Genomic DNA, 27,312 nt, shown 5'->3' with positions numbered 1-27,312 from the left:
CAAAATGTCTAGAAATTCAGCACAGTTATTCAGAGTACTTTAAAGCTGACGAAGAAGGTATTCTCCTATCAGGCACAACAAAACCCAGTAAAGGCACGGGAACTCTATCCATCACATTTCAAACACCTGTACTGGCCCCACTGCTTTTTAATATTTCCATCCTCCCGCCAAACTGATCAGAACCAGCAAGACCTTCAGAAAGTTGTAGCCAATCTTCTCCGAGACAAAACTGTCAGCATGACACCAAACACTGAAATATAGGTACTCTCTCGGAGTTAGACGCTTTTATAATAAACAGTTCACAAATTTTATTAAAGATAGGAATAAAGAAGAAAGTAAGAAGTCAACTCCTTCCTAACCTCTGCAGAAAATTCATGATGCAGGTGAGTTGTGCACTTTCTAAAAATCAGTTTTCAGTAATATAGTTTGTTTCCACTGTATCATTTCTACTTTGTTTCTTCAGCATGGCTGAAGTATCATGATGCTCTTTAGAGTTGTACAATGGCTTGGGTCAATTACTGAATGCTAGTCCCAGCACCTTATTTAACTTTGCTTCCTCTGTTGCTCCATATTATAAATTCAGGGATAATGGTTAACTACTTCATGAGTGTTGCAAAGATTAACTGGTTAATGTTTGTTAGTGCTGCAAAAAGAATCCAAAGATTTAGAATTCGCTTTCAGTTATAAAGGCATAACGACCTTCAAATAGGGATATATAAAAGAGAAAAGATTTCTTGGATTTAACTTATGGGTAGAAATAGGCTTCAAGGAAGAGCCGAGAGGGGATAGCGTCCTATTTGAACCAGCTTAGTGAGGAGTCCTGGCCCAAGAATTGTTCATACAGCTTTGAAATGCTCTTGCAGCATTTTATGAACTGTCAGAATATTAATCAGGATGATGATCTTACTGACACCTTAGTACATATAAACCAAGCATAGAGAAAACCAGAATTGTTTCTTGGATGCATTCAGCAGTGAGAGTTGTTCTCCATATTTACAGATGCAATCATTTGCAACAGTATTAATACTAAATTAAAAAGTCTATAGCCCTTGAACCAAAAGCACTACAAGGTGAACAATCAGGCACTCTATCCTACAGACAAAGCACAGAGGGGATATTTTGCAAGAGGAGTGATGCAAGTGCACAAAACCTTTCGCTTTCATCAAAAGCATTAGAAGTTTCCAATGGCATTAGAATAGGGGAATGTCTGCCCATTCCCTGCCACATACATAGATTATTAAAATCACAGAATCATAGAGTATCCTGACTTGGAAGGGACCTGCAAGGACAGAATTGTAGAATAGAATATCCCAAGTTGGAAGGGACCCACAAAGATCACTAAGTCCAACTCCTGGCTCCATACTGCACCACTCAAAATCCAAACTCTGTGTCTGAGTGTTGTCCAAACATTCCTTAAACTCCTGTACTTGGGGTCATGCCCATGGCCCTGGACAGCCCGTTCCATGCCGACTGTCGTCTGGTGAAGACCCTGACCCCAGCTGCCCCTCCCCTGACACAGCTCCATGCTGTTCCCTCAGGCTGTGTTGCTGTCACACAGAGCAGAGCTCAGTGCTATCCCTCTGCTCCCTGTGAGGAGCTGCAGCCGCCATGAGGCCTCTCTTCAGCTCCTGTGCCTGAGAGAAACAAACCCAGGGACTCAACCATTTCCTTTCTTACACTCACTCTCAGAGACTGTGGTCCTACTTCATCTCTTTCTGCCTCCTATATGTGATTAGCAAGCACAGTAGTTCAGTAGAAGGTGCCAGGTATTAGCATGCCTCAGTAGCTCATTGCTGCACTGCAGATACAACAACCGGTAACAGGCAATGAGATGCCTGAGGTGCTCAAAGCACGTCCTCATTTCTAACAGATGGTCTGACACTATTATATAGTACCACTAGGAGCAGCTGCAGTGGTGAGACACGGTCCCACAAATCTGCCAAGTGTCACAGGCCATAGTCCCTCCACTTCTGAGAAGAGTGACACTGATTTACATTAGTGTAAATTAATGTAAACCTGGACTTGTTTTCGTTTGAACACTTGACTGGTTCTTAAAAAAAGAGGCATTTTCAACTCATGGTGACACAATGAGCAATGAGCCTCCTTATTTCCTGGTGTTAGCACAGCAGACAGCAACCGGCCCTGCTTTGGGAGTGCAGGGGAAGAAAGGTGCAACATGAGAGCCAGTAGTCTTCTTGCGAATGGAGAAGACTGTGTCCTGTGTTTTGCAGGCAAAACATCCTTTCCCTTCCCAACCCCCAAATGCTACACAGAATAAACTCTAAGAGAAGAAATTTTACATAAAGAGCCAAGGGTATGTTAGAAGTTAATTTCTAAAATGAGCTTATCAGTGGAACAAACTACTTCCACAAAGCAGTATCTTTTAAGAATAAAATGTCACAAATGATGCATTGAACTAATGCAGCTTGTGACAGATGCATAATTTCTATAAAGACTAACTTGTGACAAGCAAAAAAAAAGAATGCTATTGATTACGTAAGCTAGTTTGGAAGAGAAAACTACATGTCTTATTGTGTATCTTCACTGTAACCATTCATGGAAAAGCTATGAGGACAAAACTAGCTATGACCCAGACAACCTGGAGTACATACACATGTGCTTTGCTGAATCAGGCCCTGGAAAGATGTCTTTTGTTTTCCCTATCAACAAAGAAAACATTACAAATCATACAATACAATATCAAACTCTATGTTATTCCAAAAGGACAGTCAATTAAGCAGAAGCAAACTGTATCTTTAGAAGAACAAATGAGAAGGGATCACTATCAAAGGACTTTTGTTTTCTTTTGTTTATTAAATAGCAACTGTATTATTTACTGCAGCTTTGCAAGCTAGTGAGCAGCTGGGTGTAACACATTTCCATGCTGTGTAACCTCTCCTTATGCTTCGTTAGACTCCTTATCAGAACCAGAAGAAAAGAAATCTCTCTGTTATGCTTTTCCTGTGGCAAAGGAAAAGACAAGATGATGACTTTCCAGCTCATTTCACTTGTACAACATTCTCATCAATCACCATGGGGTAGGTCTTTGTTATTTTCACTGAAGGACTGTTCTTAGTTTTCTGTCACAATAAAGCGTGACTCCACTAACTAACAAATCAAGGTTACCTCCACTGCATTTGTAAAGGAACAAAATGCAAACATAAGGCCAAAGCTACTTCTGAAATATTTTCCAAGGCCCAGTTTCACAGACATAAGCCCAATCTGAATTAGGTTAAAATTCTTTTCATTGAAACGAAGGTTAAAGTCTGAAGTAGAGCAATTGAGGTAAGGAAGCTAAGCTAACCTAACATCAAGAACCAAAAGTTTTCTGCTTGTTTTGCGACTTTCTGCTCCAGAAACCAAGCAAAGAAACTGTGGTTTATTTTTATTTTAAACTCTCTGTCAAGTATGCATCTCTTTGCAGTTTTGGTTCATTATAGCCCACACAGCTTGGCCTCTATTCTCCTTTTCCTATGTCTACAATAAGACTTACAAACATTTATAGGAATTATGTGAACAAACAAAAAGCAAGAAAGGGATATATCCTAATCAAGGCAAAAACAAAACCAAAAATGCTTTGTCAGATGGTCTTTCCTTCCTTAACTTCATGTTTTTGTATGTCTTTTCCTTGCTGGCCTGTGTTGTTTCTCACTGAATGACAGTTACACGCAACATGCTATTGTAATAACAAGCATATGGCTCAAAGATCACTGTTGAGTTTCCCAAGTCTCAAATTAGACATTTTTATTTAAAATACATGAAAGACATCTGTATACTCTTTCATTAGACACATTTTACATTTGTAACGTCCTACGTATTCTTTTGGAACCCTTTCCATTAAAATGCCGAGTCGGAGTTTGGATAGCAAGTATTTCCTTTGTAACACTAAGGGAGGAGTATGTTACTGTCAAAAATTTCTCTCTAAAAAGTCCCTGCTAAAATATTTACTCTACTTGTCAGAACAAGAATATCTGAAGTTAATTCCAAATGAGAGAATATATTAGAATGAATCATAAACTAGATGTTAAAAAAAAGCAACACACTGCCATTCCTGTGCCCCTTTCCTGCTGTAAAAATGAACGAAAAATGAATCTGCATTTGCATCCACAGAACATTGTAATATTTGGACCCTTCTGAGATTCCTTAATTGTAGTTATGCAACAAAACTGTCACATCCTAAAACAAAGAACAAAAATTCTGCAGCTGAATTTATTAGCTTGAAAAAGAAATGCTCTTATGAGATGGCTAACATGTCTTCTTGATTTTTTTTTTTTTTTGGCATTTTAAAGTTACAGTGTAAAGCTTCCTTTTGCAGAGATCAAAGTAATGAGACATTTTACTAAGGTTTATAACATTTTATGGTGCTGTTTGTAAAGTCACATATTTTGCAGCAGTGAAAACTGTTCGGCAGTAACCTTCTTTGCAATTAATCCATTCATTTCAATGGGCTCTTTATAGCACGGCACACTTCAATGCTAATAAAGATATCATGTGCTGGCTTTCAGGCATTGGTCAGAATGGTAAAAATCAGATTCTTTTGAATGAGTATTCCCAAGGGTCATGATTTTCAAAGGCAAACCGGGTAAGTTCTGTGGTCAGAACAGTTATGATATTAATAAAAAAAGAAACAAACAAACCATTGTGCTAAACCTGTGATCCTGCAGAGTCCTTTTCCGTTACTGAGTCAGTTTACTATGATGACCAACTATGACACACTTTTGTAAATAGTCAGGAGTCTGGTTCCAAAGATACAGACATTGCTTATACATACATTTTGAGGGAACTTCCTTGGTCTGACAAAGCACAAGCAAAATGCATGTTTATGACTAATCTGAGACTACAGAAACAACAGTTTCATTTCTTCTTTGCTCTAGCTTTGGAATTCCTCAGGTCACTAATAAAGGATAACAACTGATCCCACTCTGCTAGCTCCTCCAATTTGAAGCCTTTCAACCTCACTTCTTCTATAGTTAGAGCAATCTGTTTACACAAAATTAAGCAGAAGATTAAGTTCTTTGCTGGAGCAGAGCCTCTGCTCCTCTTTTGAAGTCTGAAGTTGAGCCAGAACGGCTAAGGTATATATATTCCAACATTATTTTAGATGCTTTATGTATAGTGACATTAGTTGTAGTACTTATAGCTGTAACAATAACACAGCAGTCAAAAGAAACTAAAATACTAATGTTTACGAGTTTTTGGATAAGGCTTCCAATCTCCAAATTAAGGACAGATTCTGATTCAGCAGCTTAAGCTCTTTTTTAATTGCAAGCTGTTCATGCTTGTTGAAAACAACTGAAAGGCTGCTTGCTAACTGATGCTAATAGCATTGCACCACACTCTACCTTGGAGTAACCCTAAGAAGCCAAGAGCTACATCACAGAAGGATTTGACCCATAGTCCTGCTCTGGAGCACTGACACTGGCAAATATTACAAAGCCATGTCTGCTTTATGAAAACTACAAATAAATTAATCATTTTAATTCCCAAATACTTTCCCTTGCTGTTGCACAAAGAGCAAACACCAAACAGTATTTCTGTTATTTCACTCATATTTCCATTCTTAATTTTCTGTCTTTTGGCAGCTGCTTGCGAACTTACTAATAATGTGTGTCTTTGTTTGGACTTCTTAAAAAGAAGGATATTCTGAAAATGGAAGAAAGCTCATTTTATTTCACTTTGAAACCTGAGAAACCTGTAACATGAACCACACGCTGATTACAGAGCAGTGATACATAAAGGAAGCAGTTGTGCAAATGTGTGAAGTGTGGCTCTGGTGGGGAGCAAGCAGAACAGAGAAGCACAATTTCAGACAAATAATGCTGGTGTGGGATCTGATTACCATGACTCATGTTTAACAAAGTATTGTGTAAAGGGCAGCCAAAAAGGAGGACCTATTAGGGTGGGCATTGTATAGTCAAGGGTTTTCACACAGTCTCTTCCATTAAAAGCTCACAAATAAAATGGACAAATAAAATGGACAAGACAGACCCCAGGTGGAGAAACAGTGAGATGGTTCCATATTATTTCTTAATGAGAGAGTTAGTTAGGGGGGGATAAGGAAAATGAAAAGCAAACAGACAGAGATAAATGTTGTGGAGGGAGGGAAAGGACAGGAAATGTTATCCTGTGTAAATATAGAGCGAAAGCGAGATGAAGAAATGAAGGTGGAGGGAAAGGATGGAAGGAATAAAGGGCTGGGAAATGGGATCAGCATGGGCAGAGAACACTGAGCTGAAACACTGGAAATTCTCTGAGTGTCAGAGGTTATGGCTTTCACTGCTTCAGAAGCTGAACACAGCTGTCTGCCAGCACTGGCTGGTGCTTCTCTGCACTTTTGTCCCTGATGGCCACAGGATGGAAAGCAGGGAGGAGGCAAGTCTGTTCCACTACCTGCAGAGGAGAGTGGGATACAGGATCTCCACCAAGTCTCTGGTCCCACACATAAGCAGGAAGGAAAGGCATAGCTTCAGCTAGGTCACATTTGTTCCCTCCTATTACTGCAATGCCTTCAGCTCAGCTGTACCTGGTGGTGAGCTGGAACAGAGACCTAATGGGATGGACTGAGTATCAGCAGTCATATATGTATATTCGTATATCTATACGTGTATGTGTATAAGTGCAGCATGCCTCCTTGTGCACACATATAATACAGTACACACCAAACACCCCCCACACGCAGGAGAGGTGCTGTCCTTTTTGTGTTCTTGTCCATGTGACTCTTCTCTAAGCACTTAAGTTGCCCATTCTGGACTCTTCCCTCCACGGCTATTTTTGTATCATGAGCTCCCTAAAGGGCAGAGCAATGCTCACCACATTTCCTTTTCTCCTTCTTGCACTTGCTGAAAGCGCAGCATTTTTGCTGCACATATATTAGGCAGCCAATACAATAATGATATGCCTATGCACATGCTTACGTGTCTACACGTTTATACATGAAATATATAAAAAAATTCTTAAGGCTAATTTTAAGTTCTATGGAGGAAAATTCGCCCCCCCAAAACCCTTATCTATTTGTATGGGATTTTATTTTCAGGCAGAAACTACATACAAAAGAAATGAACACAACCTATCCTGAGTAAATCAATGTGCCACTTGAAGTAACTCACTTCAGATTAATTTTTACCATGGAATGCAATAACCTGACTGCTCACTGACACAAAAGAAGTGCACACAGATAATGCAAAAGTATTATATTCCTCTTGGGTGGAAAATAGAGTTTTGTAACAACTTATTTGATTACAGTATTATTCTTCCACTAGTGAAGAGTTGCTTGTGGCCACCTTTTGAATTAATTTATACTTCATTTGTATATTTGCCATCAATAAATACATGTACCTCCTGAATGTTCTAATGTGAATCTGAGCTGCAACAAGTTGGGTTTGCTGAGAAAGTTATGGGAAAGGTATCTTGTAGTGATGCTTCTTGACCCAGATTGGCTCAGTTCAACATGAAAATAAATGTTTGCCATGTTTCCCAAAGACCTGGCTCATCACAATATGCACCATTCTGTCTCTTCTTCCCAGTACTGTCTGCTTGTTTTGGGGTGAGGTATGGGTTTCTGAGTCTGCAGAGGCATAGGGGTCTGATCTCCTGCCAGTACAGAAATACTATTAAGGCAGCGATCCCTATCTGCCCCCATAAAAATCAAGAATAGCTCTTTGAAAGTCTCTTCTCTATCTCACATCTGCTGCAGTATGACCTTCAAATTACTTGTCAAAAGCAACATATGGCTTGCAAGCAAGATTTAGAACATGGCTAAATCCAAACATTTTCATCTATTGTTCTGCTACAGCTTCAAGTACACCATGAGCTGCAACAGCTTTCTTCTAATTAGTTTAACTGCAGAATTGCATCTTTGATGAAGGGAAGGACTTTTAAAATGAGTGACACTTCTGTTGATCACTAAGGGAGGATTTACATGCAGAGCAAATTGTGACCGCATACTACCATGACAGACAAAGGAAAGCACCTCGGAAATCCTCCCCGCTCCTTGGAATGGCCACTGGCTCACTGCTGAACAGAGTGGCAATGCCTGACATGCTGCCTGGCTGCTCAGCCCCACTGCTACATCTGCTCAAGCATTAGTCCTGCCATGTGCTCCCTTTCTTCTAGTGTCATCAAAGCATTTCACGTAGCGATCACTATCACACTGATGTTCCAACAGCAAAAACACAGCATCAGTAATAAACCAAGAGCACCTCAAAAGAATCCAGAACAGCATACTGCATCACACCAATATCCAATTTTGTAGAATTAAGAGTGATTCCATCAGCAAATAGCAATGTTTCACTTCCAGTGCCTTTAATTCTGCAATTTTACAATGACTGGATTATAAATTCTCATCTATCAAAGGCTGAATCTCCAACCCTTACCACAATTTAGAATCTCTTCAGTTTCTCAATTCCCTTTGACTTCCTGAATAAAGATGATTTCTGGCCCTCCATCTATTGAAAACAATGGAGGACCCCCCAGCTTCCTCCTGACTTCAAAGGAGGACACATCCCTTAGGGCCACAATGGCCATAATGGACCATATTGCTGCCTTGAGACTTTGGGCCATAAAAGAAAAGTAGGTTGAGATGTCTTTTTAGAAAGTCCTTCACAGGCATCTTTTGTGACATTTTAATCCAGTGTCATTGCTTCGAGAGACTGAAATTATTACACCAGGCAGGTTGCTTTCATGCATTATTCTACAGTGTTGCTTGACTGCTTTCCAAACTGGAACAACTGAAAAAATGTGAAGCACTCCAATGATTTTAAATCACCGCTCAGGACAGGGCAATTTAAAATTATTGGAGTGCTTCACATTTTTATGAGCTATCAGCTGCAAGCAAAAGAGGTCCCAGGCTACAGCACTGCAGAAAAACAACTATACATCATCGCTATTAAAATGTTTGAATTTGAATATGGAAATAGCAGGGATTTGGAGATAAAAGTCCACCATCAATAAAATGTGGCTGTACACTGATAGTAATACGATCCAGGTTAAAGAAGTTACTGTACAGATACAACATTAATTTCAAAACACTACACGCTGAGGAGTGTCTTCATTTAAATCAGGACTCCTCCAGCTCCTTGGTCAGACCGTGCATTACTACGTTCACCACCACATCAGGGGAGATGTGGCTGTGTCTTTACATGGAGCAGAAACACGGGAAAGAAATGACAACACCTGCAACAGAGGGAACCACAACATTCAGAGAACATCCTCCATTAAGGCATACTTCCTTCTGAGCTGCCACTTGTGCAGGGCACCTGCACTCTTTCCCACTGCCCTTCCATGCAGCTGTCCAACCCCTGATATTAGGACAACAGAGTAGAAATTACAAGATGTAACCCACGATAACTAAACAGCTCAGCCATTTTGTTTCTCTTTTATTTACAGTGACAACTCTAAATTATAATTTGGCTTCAGAACAGAATGTCTTGGAAAATGCTGCACAAAGATCCTCATTAGCTATAAACTGCCATCATTTCACTGAGGCTAATGGATTTACACCTCCCTATATCAGCTGGGGATCAGATCAATTTTTTGTGGGCTCTTAACTCTTCACAAGAGAAAAGCCTTGCTTTTTTCTTTACTGTTGGGAAAAAATTATAAACAGCTCTTCCTTTGGTATCTTTCTTTTTAATTTGTGTGGATTCTTTTTTAGTGTGCTTATATGTAAAGTAGTAACTTCTAACTGAGATGTTGTTAAACAGGGCCCCACTCCGAAGACTGTCAGTGCGGGTGAATGTGTTTTCCTGGAATATCTTGTGCTGTTTGCAGAATTGCATGATTGTGTGACATCTGCTCCACATCTCATACGTGGTCGACTGAGAAGGTACAATTGTGGCAGATGGCTGACGATGACTCACCTCACAGCAGTGAACACTGGTTTGCTTTCTGAGAAGTAACATCTTCATATTAATTTTGCAAGAGCCCTGCAAAGATGTGACCAGTTCACCTGGTTTGCTAGCAGGCAGTGTAAGTTGCACGGAGTGCACAGGGATGCAACAGCAACATTTTTTTCCATTATTGTCTTGACTGGGATAATTTTTAAAGTACAATTCATGGGCTACTATCAGATAAATCCAGAAATGAAAACTGGGTTCACTGCTGTACTGTCTAAATACTTGGCATCTAAGCAGCAAAATCTGTATGTCTGAATCAAACAGAGATCTAGGATTCCTATGCAAAGGAAAAACAGAAAAACAATATTCAGAAAAGCCATTCCCTTGAGTGAGGAATCAGCAATATCAGAGAAAAAGACATACCTTAAACCTTGCTCATGGTCTGACTGCCCTGTTCCAGGCTATTGGGAATGCCATGACAGTTCTTAGTCAGCAGACCAGAGCGGAAGGTCATTCCCAGCAATTCTTGCATCCCACAAGAAATAACATACGCCCCTGCTATACGAGAGCTTTGATCTGTACCTTCTCTGATGAGCCAAGTCTCTCTGAATTGCTAATGGCATTAATGTTTTAACATTACTGAAGGCATATGCATGACTAACAGCTGTGTCCCAAGGAAACTGATCTCATACCTTCAGTTTACAAAGAAACTACCCTAAAGTTTCCCAGGAAGGAAAGAGGGGAGGAAAAGGTGAGTAGAGAGGAGAAAAGGAAGATGCTGTCATCGCTCATTCTGATTCTTCCCATATGGAACAAATACTAATCAGGTGTGACACAGGAAGCAAGCAAGAGCAAGCAGGGTTATAATCCAGGATTTAAAGATACTAATGGCTCACAGTTCTCTTTCAGAGAGAATGCCATGTCCATGAGCACTTGGAGTCATGCTGTCTATCTCTCCAGCCCAATGAAAACTCCCTTCTAAAAAAAATGGAAGCACTTCAATAGAAAAGATTTAAAATACCTCCTTTCAGAAAAACCTATAACTCAGTGGTCAGAACGACAGCCACAGAAATAGGCATTCATGCTTCTAGAGACAGGGAGGGGAACTCAAAAGGAAACTGCTCCTCTTCCATCATGTTATGGGCACCAATGGACATGTTCCTAAAATACCTTCTGGGGTGGCTCCTGCTGAAGGGCTTCAGATACTAGAAAAACATGGCTGAGCAGCATAAAGACAAAATATTTAGACGTGCTTAAATTATCTATGCGGTTGTCTTCTCTGTACTGCTACAGTTTGCTATCTGCTAAACATAAAGGGAATTCTCAAAATGGCACTGTTGTCACTTATCATCCTTGAGAGCAACTTAAAACCCTAGCACACTCCAAACCTGCAAAAGCTGAGCCTCTCTCCCTCAGATGGTGCACAATGATGGTAGTTAGTTCACATAGAAAGGATCTTTGGGGCTAATACTTCTCTCACTGCAATTTTTATCATTCACATTCCACCAGCAACTGCTGAGTTTACACCATGGTGCCAAAAAGGTACATTAGAACTTTCTACCTGAGCTGTGCAGAGCTTACTCAGCTTGCGTGGTCCTCTGTGCTGCTGACACAGAACTTTAACAGATGGCCTTACAATACTGGCAGTTGTTTTGTGCTGTGCTAGTAATGAGGGGAAATTGTCTACACAGATTGTCTGCAATTCTGGAAAATAAATGAAGTATGAATCCATATTAACCTCAAAAGCCAAACTATAAGAAGTCAGATTAGTAATCTAATGATGTATGTTTTCTGAGTCAGTTGCTCAGTTGCTGCAAAATGGCAGTATTTCCCTTCCACAAGAGAAGTATGCTTTGCCACAGTGTTCACCAGAAACATCCATACAGACATAATCTTTAGAAAGATATTGAAATATGTTAGGAATAAGCCCTCAGAACCTTCCTCACGTCATCAATGATCACGACCTACCGGCAAACATACCTTCACACACTGGATGTTTTTAAGATACATGAACAGTGAAGCAATAAGGTCCAATTTCATTTAACTGGTTCTATTTTTTTTTTTTTTTTCAGTGCTCAGCAGAATTCAAGGACACAACAGCTACTGTGCAAATGTTAAAATCAACAAAGATAAAGTAAGCTAAGTCATTCTATGATTCTATGTTACAGCCTCTTTACACTTTTCTTCTCCCATTTGAAAAGAGGTGGATGTATCACAAGATGAATTTTAATCTCACTAACTTCTTCTGGTGAGACTCACCCTGTACGTAAAACAACATTACTCTCCCTCCTTGTTTCTACATGGCTAAATTTTTCTCTTTCATTGTGCCAATTATCAGACATATCAACTGGGTTGAACTTGTAAACTGTGTAAGCAGAATAGTGCTTTTTAAAAGTAAAACCAATGATTTCCTTCACAAGTATAAGACTGCCATGAAATCTATATTCGTGCATTCATGTTACAATATATTTGTATAAATTTAGAACAGGGTTTTAGAAAATTGGAAGCCTTTCAGTGCAATGCTCACCTCTTCCAATTGCTTTACATGAAAGATAGCTGAAAAGATGTTTCAAGCAGATTTCAGAGACTCGGTGGTTCAGTTCCCATGTATTTCAATTATTCAGTAAGACAGTATGCCTGCTACTTTTTACTTTGTTACAATGTTAGATACATTGATATACAGATCCCTTAAGTACCATCAAAGCTTTAGAAGACCACAGAACCCTTAAAACATTAACATAAAAGAGCCCTTTAATTGCTAGAGGTACATTTCAGTCTTCTGCAGGGACTGAATCAAGGCTGTACTCATTTTTTAAAAAGTTTTATTTTATCCACTAGGGTTGCTTAAAAATACTGTTTTTGGAACTGGATAGTGTTATATGTTTGTGACTTTGATACAAGTGAAAAGATCTTTATCTGTGTAATGTTATTTTGTACTCAAAGACCTCTGAGTTTGAAGCTGTTAATAAAAAACACTACTACTACCAAATTTCAAATAGGTCTTACGTTTTCTTTTCTATTTTCCTCCCTCTGGTCCTTTGCCAGACTAAGAAGACACAACATACCTCCAGAAAGTAATTATACAAATGCAAGGCAGTCATTCTCTGAAAGCACGCGTTATTTTTCATCACACACACACAAAAAAGTAATGTTAGATATTTAGTCAAAATGTAAGAACATTAGCCCTTCTGCTTCTTTTCCCAGGCTTAAACACTCTGTCATATATTTCAAGCTATGATCCTTGATGTAGCACTTCACAATGAAATTCCCAGGAAAAGAGTTGGAATACATGTTTTAGTACCAAGCACATCGTATCTTGGGAAGAGGTGTTCCCTTGCAGATGCAGAATATGAGATGATGTGATGGGAAAACCTAATGCCCACCCTCCTAGTTACTGACAGCCCTTCCGGTCTCTACAACACCTGGTTGTACTACTCTCTTCCTTGAGCCTCTGTTCACTGCAGAGACTGAATTCAAGCCCCACAGATCCATGGTGAACATTACCTGGTACAGACAGGTATAGACACCTACATATGTCAGAAGGTGTCTAAATGGTGTCTAATATGTCAGAAGGACGTGGCATGAAATGAAAGAAGTTTCTTGGGGAAACCAAAAGTAAAGAGAAAGTGTAGCTGCATAGGACTTACATTATACATGCCAACAATTGTCAGTGCTCTACCCAGGGAAGATTCAAGCACTCTTGGACTAAACAGTAATAGAATGATCTGCCTACAGCTGTGAGCAAAGGTCATTCTCAGTGGTTTGGAACAAATTTGGTAGGCCTGCACTAAAACAAGGAATTCAAAACTACAAAATTTCCACCAAGAAAATACACTGGTTAGTGAATATGGATTGTTGCTCTGCAGCTTGTGTCCCAAGCTGGACTTTACTCAATTTTTATATGATTAAAAGCGGTCAAAACGCAGTTTGCTTGAGTAAGGTCTTTGTGATTTATCTGTGTTCTCTTTATCTAATATTTTCTGAACGATACCCAACATTTTTCTTCTTAAATACCTTTATAGTTTCAGTAGGCACTCCAGGCTCTGGAACTTTATCCAAGTAAGTAGTCAAGTCTTGATCCACATGTTCAAACACCAATGTTAACTTGGTCTCTCTGTCTGTTCGTGACACGGTGCACACATCAAACAATCTGAGAGGAGGGAAAGAAAAGAGGAGGTAAGTACACAGGAACCAGCACAGATACACCTTGGAGCTCACACATGTCTATTTAAATTTCCTACAGCACAGAGAACTAAAAAAAAGCTTTCCAAAGGTAGTGCAAACTTCAATCTCTTGATTCATCAGATAACTACTGATACATTGATAATGTGACCTCTTTCATGTAGGGATTATGATATGGGATTAAGTAAGAAGAATTCATTGGCTTATCAAATTAAAATAATTATATGAAAAGAAAGTATTTTCTTGACAGAGCAACCAAAGTTAATACAGAACCTGATCTGACATTTATCTATGGTCTACACTTCATCAACTGCACTCCTCAAAAAAAACAATGTAAGTAACATCTCTGAGGAAAAAAAGATACAGGTTGCCTGCACACACTTCAGTTTCTTCCCACATAACTCTCATGTTTACCATTATGTGCCTTTAGCATTAAATTTTCTTTGGTAGAAATTAAATATTTTTGCTGATTACTCCTGCAAGTTCCCAGAAGCAAGGAATACATTCAGAGTCAGGATACAGCTGAGAAAAAAGCTTTAGGCACAAGATGCCACTGCTAAAAAAGCTTTCTTTCATCACCTTCTGCCACTCTTTTACTGGAACTTCCTTATCATTTTACCATGTTGCACAACATCAAATTCAAACTCATTTTCAAAGCTGTTCATAATTTTGCATTCCTATCTCATTACTCTATTTTCTATTGTCTTCTTTTTTTAATTAGGATTTTTCTCACCTTCTTCACTTCATCTACTGTGCCAGGTTTTATCTTCTACACAGAATTCCGCCCATCCTTCAGTACTTCACACCTATTGTTGTACCACTGACCATCACATTCACCATCCTCCCTCAAGTCTCACTTCTAAAAAAAGTCCTAACAGGAAATCATCCCACAGATGGAAGAAAGCTGTTCCCTGCTCACATACTTTACTAATGTGTGTATTCACTTAGTTGACAAATTGTACAGACCAGTTTGCCTCTCTCTAAAGTAAGGCAGAAAATCAACCACTACTTTTATTAGGTGACAGTAGAGCTAAGAATATATATTAATACCATTATTACAAAAGACATCCACACTGTTAAACCGAAGAACCTATCGTTGATAACAAATCAAAAGCAGTACTACTTATTTTGGTCAGCATCACTGAAGTCATATTCTTTTATTACACGTCTTTTATCCTCTTACACACAATAACTGCTCTTGTTTACTTTGTGGAAAGTGTAGGATTTCTGATAATTTTTTCAAGTAATATTTTTGTCTTTTTCCTAGGATTAAGTACTTTGTACGCAGGATCTGTAGACAGCAGATGACACTCAAAGCCCTGGGGGTCACTTTTAAAATGTGTCACCTGAGAACAGAAGAGGCAAGTACCTTGTATAGAGTTTTTACTTCTTATCTTAAATACGAGAATATTTCAGAAAAGAAGGGAAGATAAGAATTGGCAACACTATCTGTGAAGATAGATATCTGTGAAGATCAGTTTAAAAGAGCATTATGCTTCATTTGAGATGGTACAGACTTAACATGTTATGGCTCTGGTCCCATTTTAATAGCATTTCCTAAATAATCTTTGGTCAGACACTTGAAAATTGTTTATTAGACATTATGTTTTGAAAATGGATGCATGTACATTCCTTTTAGCCTGAAAGAGCCTTTCAGTGAGTAATAATTTGGGAACTGGAGTTACAGAATATGGAGAAACCATCGCCTTACCTCTTTCAAGAAAATGTAATCTGTGCATAATCTGTAATCATCACATGAATGAATATTTATTGAGTAATTATGGGAGCCTAATGACTGTTAACAGCACATTTCTCATACGGATATATAGTATTCTCTTTGTGACTCCCTTAATGCAGTGTGTATGGAGATGCCTGTACACAGTGAATCAGTTTTGTGGAGTCACAAACCTTCCTGAAAAGTTAAATTTGGTGTTATTTGGCTAGAGGTTAATAATCTGTAATATATTCGTATAAATCAATGTGGAATGTAGTCGGACTGCCTATAACCCCAACACATGCAAATAGAGAGGAGCCAGACAGGTCTGAACATCTGAACATAAACACTGGAAAATATTTCCAACTGTATGATTTCTTTGTGTTGACCTACATTTACCTAAAAATGTTCTAAAACACCTCTTTCGCCTGGTATTTAATACACTGGCAAAATTATCCTTTCAACCACAGCAGAATTATAATTTGCTAAAAAAAAGAAGGAAAAAAGATTTCACTGTATACAATATAGAAGCAACATGAAACTTCCGACTCACTGCAGAAGAAAATGCTGATTCTCTGTTTAATTCTTCTGTGTTGGGCTTATTTTAATGCTGGCATTTTCTGACACAGCACAATTAGGAACTCTAAGGAGTGCAATTCTAGCCTTCTATTATTGAACCATAATACTATCACTGAGTAATAATATCTTTCCCTTTTATAAGCCATTATGTGAAACTCTAAATGGTCTATTGCTAATAAGCCTGCATATCCTACATGGGGCTGGTTGGAAGCACATTGTGTTTACTCACAGAAAACATAGCTGTTGCCTTAAAAAGATAATAATTTAAAACATAACATATGAATCTGCAATATTACAAAAAGACAACATCTGGCACTGCCTGCCCTAATAATTTTGAAAATATGTAGGTCACTCCAAAAGTAATGCTTCCTATTTATTTCCAAGGAAATTACAACAGATACAAAGAGCAAAATAACTATTTGATAGAGCAGATTTTCAGCTACAAAATACTATTTTTCAACACAGTCACCACCATCAGCTACGCACTTTTGTTAGCAATGAATGAGAGCTGCATGCTTCGTTTGTATAAATCTGCATGGCTGTCCAGAACATGGCTTGTCTTTCATGTCAGTCATTGCTGCTGCACCGCCTACTGTGCTCATATCCACTGCTAGGACTCCATAAACATTAGTTAAGCATCGATGAAGATCAACGTGTGCAATTTTTCCCGCACAGAGGAATTCAATTCCACACCTTTATTTCATACACGCTTTCATGTCAGACACCACTCCTCCATGTCTGCTGCCCTCCGTCACATGGCAACAACATGTTACAGAATACTGGGAAAGTTCAATCTCTACTTCATAGCACCAACATCCACCCTTGATATCATGGGTCAATGTAATAAAACAGAAGACATTACTTTTGGAGCAGCCCAAAGAAGATTGAACAAGACAGCATCTTCACCAGATAGTGTCCATAGGGATCAAACTACTTTTCATAAATTATTTTATATCCACTATAGGAAACAATACACAGAATTGCCTTTTTTAGTTAGGCATACTTCTGTTGTGTGCACTGGTTATCTTTCATGCCATTTCCTCATGACTTTCTCTACGTGATGAGCCAGCTCTGTATGTCATTGCCTCTCCGGAACAGGCAACAGCAAAAGACTTTCTATTTAAAGAGTTAGGATGTGGACACTGTCCTAAGTGAAGTAAATGTACTTCAATTAATACAGGATTTCCATACGGAATTCTCTGTAAACACAAGCCCTGCCCTTCTATTGTACTTACAAATGAAATGATTGAATTATTTGATTAAAGTAAGATCCGCTATGGGAAATCCTGCAAGTATTTAACAAGATGTTTGGCTGGAAGTCATATATCGCCTGATGCGTTGAGCTGAACTAACACACTGTTCAACAGACATTTAATGAGTACCTATGTTTTAATGCATTTTTTCAGGTTAATAGTACTGAAGTTAAAAAGCTTATCAGCTACAAATCTGTATCTATTTTACAAAAATATCTTTCTTTTTCTGAATGTAGTAGACCAGATGATGCATCCTGAAGACCCTGTTATTTCTTACAAGTAATCTGGTAAATGCAATCCCAGTTCATCTTTATTTTATATCACAACATCTGAATGCTAAATGCTTTCAGCAGGAAAAAGGCAGTTTGCCAATTCCCTTGAAAACACGGCATATATTCTGACTGGTACTAATTTGCTAACAGCTTCTAGAAGGTCTTTCAGTGTTATTAGATTTGTTTTTGAGATGCTCTGAGAACTGCTATAAAGTTACCCATTTTCAAAAGGAATAAACATTTTTTTTTTCTGTGCAAACTGAGGCAGCAGAGATGGAGATCAAAACCATCAGGCTACCAGGCTTGCCACCTGCAGAGAATACCAAACAAGAGGTCTGACTGTAAGACCTGAAAAACTGCAGGACATTAGCTCCCTTGGTTACTCTCAAACAGATGAGTAAGTACAACTGGAAAATTAACCAGAGCATAAAGGGAATACTCGCTGCCAAAGCATCCAAAGGCTTATTGTTATTTTTATTGCAGTAGGGCTAATCCAACATGAACAAAGATCCTGTTACTTTGCTGGTCACTCACAGCACAGAACAAAAAGACATCTCTGCCCTCAGAAGTGTTTCAGTAATAGGGATTTACCATAATTTTCTTGGGAACAGTCTCTTCCCAGGAAGAATTGCTTCCTAGATTGTGTGTGACACAAAAAAAAAAAAAAAAAAGAAAAGAAAAAGAGAACTGGAGACGCTGAGAAGGAGAAATGTTTAAGATGTTTCCAGGTTTCAGAAATCTGGACAAAGACTTAGATGGGAAAGAGTTCAGTGGTCTCAGCATAACTCTGAAAGGTATTTACCACAAGACAGAAAAACATCATGAAATATGACAGTGTTCATGCAAACATGACAAAATTGGGATACCAAAACTACTACAGGTCATGACTGAGGTTTATTGACAAATATGTATGGGGCAGCCTGAAGAGCTTCTGCTTTCACTACCCATGGCTCTGGTTAATCCTGCCAGTACATAATTTTGAAGTGCACAAGAATTTCAGCCTCTCATACCTAAAAACATTGAAGAATGACAGTCAGGCATCCTTTGGGTCCAAATTTCAGCAGCAGCCATAGACTCTTCTGTTCTCTGGAAGCCACTAGTCTGTAAGATCTGGCTCCTCACCACTTGGAAGCCCTTCATTCAGCCCAATCTTTTCAACTAAGTACTCCTTGTAAATGCTAGCTCTCCCCACACTTTTAATTTTAGGTACCTTCTCCTTCTTTGCTTTTGAAGAAGAAAAACAGTCTGCTAACGGAAAGCAGTCTCCTCTTGGGATCACATATACCAAACATTTTAACAACAGGGTATTTCAGATGAGAAACACAATAGTTGGGCAAGTGAACTGGAACATGTGCGTTACGAGAACCATGTCCCACGTAGCAAAACAGGAAATACAGCTTCACACTCAAAAACCTATGACAGAGCTCTTTCCCTTTGTTCAGGACATGCTGCTTTGTCTCATCCTCATCAGCAGTTACCTGCTCCACCATGCTTTTGTGAGTTGGCATTTAGACATCAGTTATAGGTTCTTTTTGCTCTGAGGAGCTTTAGCTCTGAGGAGTTTTAGCTCATGTCAGAAGAACCCAGCTTGCTGCAAGACAGTCACTGGCAGATTCTGCACAAAAGAGGACATGCAGATGAATGAACCTCTAAGTTCAAAGTATCACATCACATCTTTTAAGTGCTTTTCTTTGTTGTTGGGTTTTTTTTTGTTGTTGTTTTTTTGTTTGGGTTTTTTTTTTGTGTGTGTGTGATAACATTTGTATAACACTTATTAATGCAAGACTAAGTTCCTGTTTCAAAAGTGTGTGAGTCTTAAGAAGCCTCTCAATGCACTTGTCATGCCAGCTGCACCTGCACTGTGTACATTGCTATGTAGAACACACCTCTATGGCAACTGCACAATGATGAAGGGGCACTTGGACTACCCTTGACTGACCCCCTTGGTGCTGAAACAGGCAGTGTGACAGCACAGCACTGCCTGCAGCACAGCACTGTAGTCCACCCGGAGCTCCTGTCAGCAGCAGGCAGATGTCCCAAGTCAAACTCAATTCATTAAAATATCCCTGGTTATCTCAGCACCACCGATGGCAACTTTTAGTCTCAAATTCTTATTCTCTGCATTTCTAGTGGAATTTTGGTGTTTGTGGGACATTTTCCCAGCCCTGTTGTTCTCCCAAAAACTAGTAATAGGGTCTCTTCTTGTCCTCTTTCAAGCACATTACAGAAAAGGACAGAACATAACATCAGATAAAATAAATGAGTTTATCTATCTCAGACAGGCAGATGCCATGCAGATAGATGTCACCCATTCACTATCTGCTGGGAACAGCGCAGAACTGCCACACAGAAGGAGCAGCGTGATGCAGCCCAACGCCCTCGCCTTGCGATCCACCCCAACTGAGCCCAGCCAGCATTCCTGTTTAGAGCCCACTCGGCAGCAAGCTTTAAGGGAAGGAAGGGGGATATTAGGATGACAAGGCAATCGTTCATCTGCAAGCTGAGCTTTGCGCTGTAATTTTTTCCAGTCTCTCCCTTTCTGACTTGGAAAAATTATTTAAAATGCATAGCTCTCTAAAAGATGTTTTTGTTCTTTAAGTGTGTGTGAGGAGGAGAGACAGCAAAAGTGACAGAGAGGAATAGATGCTCTTGAAGGCAAAGTAAATAGCACTGGCTGAAGCCTGGTGGGCTGCCTGGGCAGGCATTCAGGGCCTGGTGCACCCTGCGCTCCGTGCTGGGCCTCCTCAAGCTGCAGCATGCATTGGTGCCAGCCGGAACAGTTCCGTGATACAGACAAATGTCTGCTCCCATGAAACCACCAAAACTCATTTTCGTATTCAACAGAAGCCAAGGTTTGTGCCCAAAAGATGGAAAAGCCAAGCGCATTTACTCACCGCGCCACCCAAGTCACTAATGGATTCAGTTGCTGAGAGATTTACTTCAAGAAAAAATATGTCTGACAAGATGTTCTCTGCACCTCTCTTTGTTTATAGCATAATGCTGTCTTTTTCAGTCCTAACACTGCCATTTCTTGTTCACCGTCTTTGCGAAGGGTAATCATTAATAGGCAAGGAACAGAAATGAATCTGATTGCTACTGATGCAGGTCAGTAACAACTGCAGCATTTCAGCTTTCAGGACTCACCCTACGGTTCACCAGTTTTTCAGAGTACTTGCTCCACACGCTAACAGCTTCGTTTCATTGGATTTTAAATCCAAGCTGGATGATTACCTAGGGCAAACAGCAGCCTGCTGGTACTGGTGCCTGCCCTGCGCACTGCTGTTAGATCTCTCTGCCAGAGGCAGACAGCTCATGTCAGAAGAACCCAGCTTGCTGCAAGACAGTCACTGGCAGATTCTGCACAATCAGCAGCTGCCGTATGACCTATTCGTGGTGCTCTCCTGTGACCCTGGAGCACACAAATGTACACTTGGCACTGTGACAAGGAGTGCTCCCTGGAAGCTCCCGTAAGCTTCCAGTTCAGAACTCAAATTAAAGATCCTTGGATTCATGGGTAGTGCATGTGCATCCCCTCTTAATTGTTTCAGATTTTCCACAGAGCACCTTCCCCAGGAGATCTGCATTCCTTTTTGCATTCTCTAAATTGCTCAACACATAAATAAAACTGATGCCTGAATACTGAATTTGTTTAATTCAAATGCAAGGAGCACAGCAGTTACCCTAGGCTCCCAGCTATACCTTATGCAAGATGGGATAAGCAAAATGCAGTCTCTGTTCATGGGTAGATGACAAGTGAATTGCTTGTTACAAATTCCTCCTTTCAGAAGTTGAGCTAAGCCAAACCTAAAATCAAAATCTAAGTTGATAATCTCTTTCCTAGAGTTTAATAAAATCAGTGACTCATCTTCCATATAGCTGTATAAGTTATCACTTATTCTTCAGTAGTTTAATAATCTAATCTGTCTACACTTGAGACAGTTAACTCAATGGTGATGCCAACATATCTGAAATAGCACAGGAAACAATAACCCTCCACTTGATACAAAAAGGAGTCAAATCATGAAATTAGATGTCCTAGATTTTCTGTACTATCTCGTAATGTCACAGCAGTTCCTGATGCATTTTATTCAATATTTTTAAAAGTGGTAAGTAAATGTAGTGCAAATTTGATTCCAAGCTCTTGCTTTTCATGACAAGAAGCAGGTACTGTGCAGGATGACAGAAGAAGAGTGCTTTTTTAATACTTAAGCCTTGTAAGAAAATACATTTCTACAGTGCTTTGCAGGAAGAGTTGGGACTGAATGGTCTCTATTTTTCAAGGCAGGATCAAAAGCTGACTTTTAGAAAGCAAAAAGCCTCATGTTTCAACAGTACTGTGAAATTCACTGTGAAAACAAGAGTAGTTAAACAGAAGGAGAAAAAAAGAAAAAAGAGTAAATTGGCTAAAGTTCACAAAATTGATACAAGCAAAGTAAATAGACAAAGATTAGTAATGACAGCTCCTGACAGAAAAACCGAATTCGTTCTTTTTAATCCTTTGAATCATATCATTCTAATGTATTCAAGGAATTATTAAGGTAGTGTAGTGTAATGTCATCAATGTAACATGCTGCATATCCACGTATTTAAAAAAAAGTAATTAGTAAATACAGGAGTAAAACGGAAATGGTTACTGCCTTGCCCACTATTTATATCTGGGATTCACTATTATGTATCCTTTCTTAAATACAATGTTCTTGGATCTCAAGATAATATTATACCAAAGAAAAATCTTTTTTAGGAGAATGAAGCAAGCACCTCTCTGGGAAACCAAGTGCTAATTTTTTACAGAGCCTGTCTGTTCACTGGTATGACACCATGGTCAGCAAGTCTGAAGCAGAGTTTTCTGAAATACTTTTAGATTGGTAGGAACAAAAACACCATTTTGGAGCCAGGGCAATAATATGCAGAGGAAAAGGAAGAGTACTTATCATATATCTGTGTCCTGTAAGATCCACCTGCACTGAACTATTGAAGAACTTAGGCAGTGCTTAACATCCAGCATGCAATCAGCCTATGGTACACATTAGTACCTGGTACATGGTACCTGTTGTACGGGTTATTACGGGGTTGGACTCAATGACCTCTAGAGGTCCCTTCCAACCCCTACAATTCTGACTCTGTGAAAAGGAAGCACACATTGTCTAAAGCTCAGTCTCCTGTATACGCCTGGAATTTTTCAGAACTAAAAACAGAGAAGGGGAAAAAAAAAAGAGTTAGTTGTCCGTGCACATGGAACAAAAGACAAAAAGCCAAGAAATGTCATCTTTCTCTTCTTTACACACAGCCAATCATTCCCTGAACAGGAGCAATATAAATCCCTGTATGCCATTTAACACACACCTACTGTGATGGTTGCTATTTGTGGCTCCTGTATTGCTTTTCCTATTCACACACTGGGAATTCCGCAGACTGCGGTCTTGCATGTAAGCCACCCTCTTTTACCCCAATGTCCTTATCAGTACCAATGTCTCCTTCCTAACATCTTTACCAGCTTTATTACTTAAGGCAATTTCTGCATATTGCTATACTTTGAAAATGACTTCCATGATTTACTGCATACATTTCTTCACAATATTTGTTTTTCCTTAACTTTTGAAATGGACACAACTGTGAACCACCACTTTCTCAGACTTTACCTGGGGGACTAGAAAACACAAATGGATAACAAAACCACTTGTTATCTGACAAATGGAAACCACCAATTTACCACCAGTTACTTAAACTGCATAAAAACAAAATTTAAGACGTCTAAATCTGTTGAAAGAATCTGCTTATAGATTCCCTAGAACTAATTGTGCTGCATTGCTCAAAATTTCCAGAAAACAGATCACATATATCCACTCATTTGCAACACGAGCATGGTGGGTAAGGTGGCACACACAGTTGCCACATATGGCTATAGTTGAGGTGAATATTCGAAAGGTGTGCCAGTTTCAAAACACGTTTGTCCTGCATTAGGTTAAAAGACACTAAAATAGAGAGACAGTTTGTGCTGCATTTTGGCTATACTTGTTTGGAGTAGTGACTTTGATTATGTTTTGACACCAGAGCTGTTCCCAAGAAGCCTGTATACTGCAATGCTCAATGCACTAGCATTAGCAAAAGAGAAAGGGAATTCCTCCACTTATTTCAGCAAGACCTGAGAAGGAGCACAGTGGACACAAGTGACCTCCATTGGCACTGCCTCATTTCCTGTCACCACTAACATGCCAGGAACCACCTCACCGCTTGCCTGAAAGGAAGTAGCATTATTCAGCTATTTCCAAAAGTCAAAAGACAGTGGCATTTGCTCACATAGGTAAGAAAAATGAACAGGATTTTGTCTAATATTTTGGGAGGCATTCAGCTACAAGGCATGCAGACACCTAACTCAACTAAAGGTAGCTGTACTAGCTATTGGCTATGGCTATGGCTCCAGGAGGCTCAAGTGTCATCCATCTCCATAAGAAGCCCAGCTGAGCCCATGGAGCTTTCTCCTCAGCTCACCTGGAAGACGTACAGCACATGTAATGGGATTCTTCAGGGATCTGGTGGCCAGCCTGAATAGAACACATTGATCTCTGTATATTCCAGTGAAGTAAGTGGGTTGGTGGAACAACTTGGGAGAGAAGGGGACAAGGTCTCTCCCTGTGCCACAGAGGACACCTACGTGACTAATTCAGACCAGACACCTGAATTCAACTGAATTTAGGAAGCATCACTCTTTCACAGGAAGACTATAATCAAGTGACTTTTGTTGGTGGGATTCCAGGTTACGTTTAATTGATGATACAGATATTTACAAATATTTATTCTCAAGAGGAACTTAATAGAAAGTAAAATAGATGTTTGCAGTGCTATTTTTCAACATCTTTAACCTACTCAAGCCAGGATCAGTCTTAAAAAGCTCAGCATGCAAGAGCCTTTACCTAAGCCTCATGAAGTTAGTAGATGTATTTAACTTGTTTGGCATGAGTTCAGAATTTCCTTTAATTTGAAAGAGAGTTTCACCTGTGAAAAAACTCACAGGGTTGAGTTTAATATTCATGTTGTACAGAAAAGAAACAAATGGGACCAATAAATCCTCAATAGAAATTTTACAAGATTTTTCTGGCTTAATAAATTTAGCCAGGAGGCAATTGCTCTTAAACACTGGCTACATAAAAAGGGATCCTCGTTTCCATTAGCATGCAAATTCCTTACACATTTCATCAGCATTTAAGACACTGCAGCTTACTAGCTTTTTAAAAATTGGGCTTCATGGATACTTTGCTCCTCAGAGAGGTTTGCATCCCGCTCTGCTCACAACAGGCATTCACACGTGGCCATACAGGCTTCTTGGTTGTCATGCCTTTCCCTCTAACAAGCTGTCTTATTTTAAAATGAATTCATAGCTCGTGCAAAGAAAACTACAATGTCTATTGCTGTAAGATTCCCGGGCGCTTTCACCCTTCACTTCGCCAGGTAGTTGTCTAATAAACATGTTTCCTCCTTTTGCATCCAGTTTACGTGATCCTATGAGCCAGTCATTTAAGGATTAATGCACGCTGAGCAAAGTATTCTACAGACCGTGCAGCTTTTAAAGTATTTCCTTTAAGCTCTTGCACACATATGTAAAAGAAAACAAATTAAAGATTATTTGCAGAGTTTGGCAATAAAAATGAGGTGTTAGTAGCATTTTGAGCTGGCAATAAATTTTATTTGACTGTTTTATTACTTTGGGGCAAAAGCAGCTATTTCTTTTGGGGTGTCTTATAGCAGCATGAGATTAAAGTTTACAGTTAAATGCATGGAGAGTTTTGAAATAAAGTCTGTGTTCTGTAAATGACGGCGTACATCAGATGTAAATACACGACAAAATTGTATTTTAGATGTTTTGCAACAACGTGACTTTCACATTTCTGAAAGGAATGAGCAAGCTATAATAAATCTTGCAAAACAAGGTCTGGTTCCCAGAGCGCTAAAACATTTCTACATTTAGGCAGATGAAAACAAGGTACGTCCACTCAACTTCTGCGAGCAAACGAGCTGCTCGGCACCGGCCCCAGCCCGTGTCAGCTGGGCTGAGCGTAATGGCCGGGGCTCGGCAGCGCTAACATGGCCCCGCAGCTCCCAGCTGGCCTGGCGCACAGGCACGGCAAGTAGGCATCTGCAGGAAGGAGGCAGGGCTGCCTCACATCTGCTCGTCAACGCTGCGTGGACTTGAAACTAGTGGACGCAGATTACTTACGGTCTTTATAAAACAAGCCAGTGTCACAGCTGCCCAGCCTTCATTTATCCATTTGGCTCTCTACTGCAGTCCCTACACGATTTGCCCTTTTCCACTTCAGAAAAATACTGGGGTGGACAAAAATTATTCTGAGCCTTTCCAGCCCCTCTAAGAATTCTTTTATTCGTGTAATTATTTTTACTCCAAGAATAAGTCAAGAGACAGTAAGCAGATATCGAGACAAGGATGGCTGAGGGAGGAACTTCCTGCTCCTTGTTATTTTCCAAATCCATCCCCAAACCCCACCATCCAATTTAGCTCAGTTCCCAGAACCAGCACAGAAACTTGAAACACAGCTGACGGTGTGGAGCCTTGCCACAGGTGACCAAACCAGTACCCTTATATGCCACACAGAGTCCCCAGCACAGTCTACAATAACCTTTTCTGGTGTTGCTCAGCTTGCCCATTCCAAGGACAAGACATACATACTTCAATTCCCATCTCTATCTATCAGATAATTATCATTTCAGGACTTCATCCTTTATCTCTATTTAATAGTCTTCTCCTGTCTCCCTCTTCGCTCTTATCTAAACCTACAATATATCTTTTATTTCAATAAGCAGTCAAGGAAAGGCCAAATTTTCATGCTGTGAACTGTAGTTAGTCATAGAAGACATCAATTTTTATGTATAGTTTTTTTTCATGAGTTTTCATGCTTAGTGCACCAAAGTTTATAATTAAACTTCCACTGGACTACAGCTTATATTAATTGCCATATCATGCAACTTCTGCGTGTGGGGGTGAACATTCAGCTAGTGGTAGTGGTCTATAAAGACTAACATCTTTTCACCCATATACAACTGAATAGCAGGAGTTACAAGATAAGATTCTAAACTGAAGGAATCCAGAACAGATAAATTGAATAGATACAGGGAATAAATACATCAAGGAAATGCACAATGTTAGACAACAAGGATATGTCTGCATTTGCTGTAAGGAGAAAGAAGACACTGTGCAAGCATCAAGACAAATGAACAAATACAGGCTCCGATGTCCCAAATTACAAAGGAAGCTAGGTATGTTGGGCCATCGCATTTATAAATGGACTTACTGTCCAGAGTGCCACTTCTCAATGCTTTTCCACTAGCTCTCCAATCTCTAAACCATATGAATATAGGGTTGGAAAAAAAACATGAGACTTGTCACACACATTAATAAGTGCCCACATCAAATACTTACAAGGATGCACACACATCCCAGGCCCCTGGGCGCTTCCCACCACCCCACT

The 27,312-nt window shown here is 39.6% G+C and overlaps 1 protein-coding gene across 3 annotated transcripts in view; it reads right to left on the bottom strand.

The window, feature by feature from the left end:
* The window catches only part of CDK6 (cyclin dependent kinase 6), a 134,654-nt gene that overhangs the window by 91,073 nt on the left and 16,269 nt on the right, over positions 1-27,312 (bottom strand). For all 3 annotated transcript variants that reach the window (XM_031614384.2, XM_090142809.1, XM_090142810.1), the window contains exon 3: positions 13,848-13,983. In XM_031614384.2, the coding sequence (XP_031470244.1) occupies positions 13,848-13,983 (136 nt within the window). The remainder of the gene's footprint in view (positions 1-13,847; positions 13,984-27,312) is intronic.

This window comes from Phasianus colchicus, chromosome 6 (genome assembly GCF_987193195.1).
Source record: "Phasianus colchicus chromosome 6, bPhaCol1.hap1.1, whole genome shotgun sequence".
Taxonomy (NCBI): Eukaryota; Metazoa; Chordata; class Aves; order Galliformes; family Phasianidae; genus Phasianus; species Phasianus colchicus.
This window is presented reverse-complemented; position numbering and strand designations above follow the sequence as displayed.